Raw genomic sequence first — 4,656 nt, 5'->3', positions numbered from 1 at the left:
GCTGGCAACCTAAAATTTTTGTTTTTGCTAAAAAAATTTACCGGGAAGCAAAGAATAAATAAAAAGTAAATTTTCGTTAATTTTAAAAAAGTGATTTTTTAACTTATTGGTTATTTATTTAATAATTTCATTATAAAAATGCTTATTTATTTTAAATTGGGTAATTGACTAGTGATCACAATGTTTCAATATTATTAATGATTGATTTTTTATTTTCATTTATAAATTTTAGGGTACAGTTCAATATAATTATAATAATGCTCATTTATTTGAATGTGCAAGGATTTCAAGCAATTGTGCAAATACCACCAACCAAATATATATCAGACAAAAAACTGCTTTTGGGAAATTTCAATGGGGACGGAAAAACTTATTCGTCAAATTTTGCAAAAAAAAAATTGAAAGAAGTGGAAAAAAGCTATATATCATTAAACAACAGAGAATTATATGTACGTGACAATGACCACAATTCTAACATACAACAGAAAACTTTTTTTGCGGCAATAAATAATTTTAATCTCAATATAAATTCGAATACACAAAAATTTAATGAACAAAAAGATGATAATACTTTGACCACCGATAATAGTTTAATTTCTAGTGATTTTAACGCCAAAGACAACAGTAAAACTTTATCAAAAAATTCCAGTAGGTATTTTGTGAATTCAAAAAACAAACAAAAATATCATTACCATCCAATAATTTTATTAAATTTGATTTTAGGTCAGTTTAACGTTCCTGAAAAAAAAGTTAATAGGTTGAATGACTATGACCACTTGTCTTTCATTTCAAATGGTAGTTATAATTATAATAGCATTAGATTCTACGATAGAAAAAAAAAGCAAAAATCAATTGAAAAGAATAACGATGAGGATTCATTGCCGAAATCAACTGAAACCCTGGCTAAACAACAGAGAGACATATTAATGCAAGTAACAGATTTTGGACTTCAGGAGATGTTTGAATTATTTGAAATAAAGGAGAAAAAAATTTTTGAAAAAGGTAAAAACTTGGCATAATTCTTAATGGTATTTTACTTTTACTTTTTTTTTTTATTATCTAATAACTCACTTGTTTACTCAAGGTATATTTTTACCAAAATCGAGTCCTGGTAGTTATTTAGCAGCTTTCAACCATCAATCTCCAGAAGTAAAAAAATTTGCAAGATTTGGCTATGCGTCCCTGAGAGCAACCGCACAATTGGTCACTGAGTGAGTAATTTTTTAAATTAGTAAAATAGTAACTAAAAGAAAAAAAAAAAAAATGCCACAGTAAAATTTGATGTTTTTACTTACAGACTGGCTCATTCTAAGTTTCGACAAGAAATGTTTAACGTATCAGAAGACAGTACCAAAGATTTCCCTGAAATATCTCTTCTGGATACGTCGCTCCACGAAGTTTGCCCGTTAAAAGACACTCCAATTTGTCCTGTATGGAATCATTTATATAGAACAATGGATGGAACGTGTAATAATTTGAAACATCCATGGTGGGGTTCCAGATTTCAACCTCTTAAACGTTTTTTGGCTCCTCACTACGAAGACGGTAAAATAAAAAAAAATTAATGAAAACTTTCAATTTAATGGAAAATAAAATTGAATATCTTTTTTTTTTTTTTTTTGTTCATTAGGATTAGAAGCTATAAGGCGATCAATTAAAGGTGGTCCATTACCCAGTGCAAGATTAGTTAGTACGGAAGTTCATTGGGATAAAAACGTTGAATCTAAATCTGTTACTCATTTGTTAATGCAATGGGGACAATTTTTAGATCACGACATGACATGTAAATTACATCCTATTCCATCCACTATTCAAATAATCATTTTTTATACCTTATTTTTACCTTATTTGTTTTTTTTTTTTTAGCTTCGTCCCAATCAAGAGGATTTGGTGGATCGGTTCCGAGATGTTGCGATGCTCCTCCTGATTTGCAGGTATTTTATTTTTAATAAATTTATTAACTGTAAGAAGTAACTGTAAATATTTAATAACTAATAAAACGTATTTATTATTCAGCATCCGGATTGTTTACCTATTGAAGTTCTACCGGACGACAGGTTTTTTTCTAGATTCGGCATTCGATGCCTTGAATTTTTAAGAAGTGCTCCGTCTTCTAGAGTGGGTTGTGCCTTAGGTCCAAGAGAACAAATTAACCAAGTGACTTCTTACATAGATGGTTCAATGATTTATGGAAATTCCGAGAGAGAGTCTTCAAAGCTGAGACTTTTTCGCAACGGTATTTGATTAGTAAAAGAATTTATACAACAACAATTAAGAAAATTTTTTTGATAATACTTTACCTTGAAATTTTCAGGTATGCTGAAGTATACCCGCATGCCGCAAAGACTTCCTTTATTACCAATAGACCGAGACAAAGGAGAATTTTGTAGAAAATCTTCACCTGATTTTTTTTGCTTACATTCTGGAGATTCAAGAATGAATGAGCAACCAGGTGATTAAAAATTACGTCCAATTAATTTTACGACATCATAAATTTAATCAAGCAACTTTTTTTTTTTTTATTATCAACACTAATTCATAATAACACGTAAAATTTCAAATTAAAAGATTTTAAATATAATTTTAGGGCTTTTGGCAATTCACATAGTTTTTCTGAGACTTCATAATCGTTTGACAAGAAATCTTGCACACTTAAATCCAGAATGGAATGACGAACGATTATTTCAAGAAACGAGGAAAATTGTTGGTGCTATTATACAACACATTACCTACAGAGAATTTTTACCGATCGTTTTAGGTAAAACTTTTAGAAATTTGGGGGAGGGGAAGTGATAAAAAATACTTTGTAAATAATTTCTTATTATAAGACTGTGAAAAACTATATTAAATTACAGGTCAAGACGTCATGTCCATTTTTGGTATAGATTTGTTAAAAACTGGATATTATCAAAACTACAGTGAATCTGTAAGCAGCACCGCAGCAAATTCTTTTGCCACGGCAGCATTTAGATTTGGCCACAGTATGGTTCAAGGAAAATTTCTAAAATGGGATGATATTAGAAAAGAAGAAATAATTAGTAAGTAAATGTAATGGAATTTTTTTCTAATGTTATTCGATTAATATTCATTAAAAATTTGTTTGTAAAAAAAACTCAGATGTGTCTTTACACGATGAATTACTCGATACCGGAAGCCTTCATCGTTTTGGAGCAGTAGATAACTTAATGTTAGGAATGTGTAGACAAGGAGCGCAAAAAAGAGACGAACACTTTACGGTGGAATTGACAAATCATTTATTTCAAACTCCAAATTTTCCAGCCGGCCTGGATTTAGCCGCAATAAACATACAAAGAGGAAGAGATCATGGTTTGCCGAGTTATAATTCATGGAGAAATCCTTGCGGATTAAGAAAAATGAAAAACTGGAATGATTTATTGAATGTAATGTCCCAGGAGTCCAGAGATGCACTCAGAAGAATTTACAGGTACGAAATCATTTTTTCAACAGGAGGTTTTATTATGTAAAATAATTTCTGTGTTGAAAATGTCAAATTCAATTTTATTTTTAGAGATGTTAATGACGTTGATTTGTACACTGGAGGTTTGGCAGAATTTTCCGTAAGAGGTGGACTAGTCGGCTCAACATTTGCTTGCATAATAGGTCAACATTTTAGAAATTTAAGAAAAGGTGACAGATTTTGGTACGAAAATGGAGGTTTCGAAAGTTCTTTCACAGTTGCTCAATTGAAAGCTATAAGAAGAGTAACATTGGCAAGAATTCTTTGCGACAATCTCGATTTATCTGAAGAAATTCAACCTTTTGTATTTCTAACCGAAGATAACCTTAGGTAAGACGAAGGAACTTTCATAAAATTACATAAAATTAAAAAAAAAATATTTATGCATCGTTCCTTTTTGTTTTAGAAATCCAAAAATTTCATGTAGATCTCGTGAAATTCCATTTATCGATTTAACTCCTTGGAAAGAATTAAATAAAGGAAAGTTAAATCAAAAAGAAAAAGAAGGGATTCCAACCGAAATTTCATTATTAGAAATACCGACAATAAAATCAAATTTAAAAATTGACGTAGAAATTCCAAAACCCATCGAATAATATTAACTTATTATGTTAGTCTAAAATGTTACTTAAATATAAATTTTATTTTTTAACGTTTCATCATAAATTATTATTATTATTATTATTATTTTTCTTTACTTATTCCTATTAATACTTTCCTAAACATTGCACTAAACTTCAAAAAGGAAAAATAAAATTAATAAAAGAAAAAATTCATATGGAAAATTCGAATCGAAAATTTATTTATTTAAATTTAAGATTATTTATTTAATTTTACAAGAACAATTTAAATTTATCAAGATAATAATAATAATTCTCTCACGAAAAAAATTTAAAAACAATTTATTATTACGTAATATTATTAAAATTTATAAAAAATATTTTTTTTTACATTATTAATTAAAATGATTGTTTGTTTGTTTGTTTGTTTGTTTTTGGCACAAAATAAAAAAAAAATCAATTTTATTAATCAAAAGTATCTATTAATTACTATTTAAATAATTTTATTTATAAAAAATAAAAATTATTAATTTTTTAAATTTTTAATCTACCAAATACGTAAGAATAAAAATAGTTTTTTTTTTTTTTTTTTAAATATAAAAATAAAAGAGTTAAAGA

General features: G+C 27.9%; 1 protein-coding gene across 1 annotated transcript; it reads left to right on the top strand.

The window, feature by feature from the left end:
* Nucleotides 1–257: 257 nt before the first annotated feature.
* Nucleotides 258–4,074, top strand: Phum_PHUM184790 (Chorion peroxidase precursor, putative; the record flags this gene model as incomplete). The annotated part of the gene is made up of 13 exons (XM_002425194.1): nucleotides 258–648; nucleotides 724–1,002; nucleotides 1,085–1,211; nucleotides 1,298–1,545; nucleotides 1,631–1,783; nucleotides 1,867–1,934; nucleotides 2,017–2,236; nucleotides 2,315–2,452; nucleotides 2,588–2,758; nucleotides 2,856–3,038; nucleotides 3,118–3,445; nucleotides 3,530–3,808; nucleotides 3,885–4,074. The coding sequence occupies 13 exons, from the start codon at nucleotides 258–260 to the stop codon at nucleotides 4,072–4,074; spliced, it is 2,775 nt and encodes a 924-aa protein (XP_002425239.1).
* Between the last annotated feature and the right edge of the window lie 582 nt (nucleotides 4,075–4,656).

This window comes from Pediculus humanus, genomic scaffold (genome assembly GCF_000006295.1).
Source record: "Pediculus humanus corporis 1103172107534 genomic scaffold, whole genome shotgun sequence".
Classification (NCBI taxonomy): Eukaryota; Metazoa; Arthropoda; class Insecta; order Psocodea; family Pediculidae; genus Pediculus; species Pediculus humanus.
The sequence above is the reverse complement of the archived record's forward strand: the minus strand, read 5'-3'. Positions and strand labels throughout refer to the sequence as shown.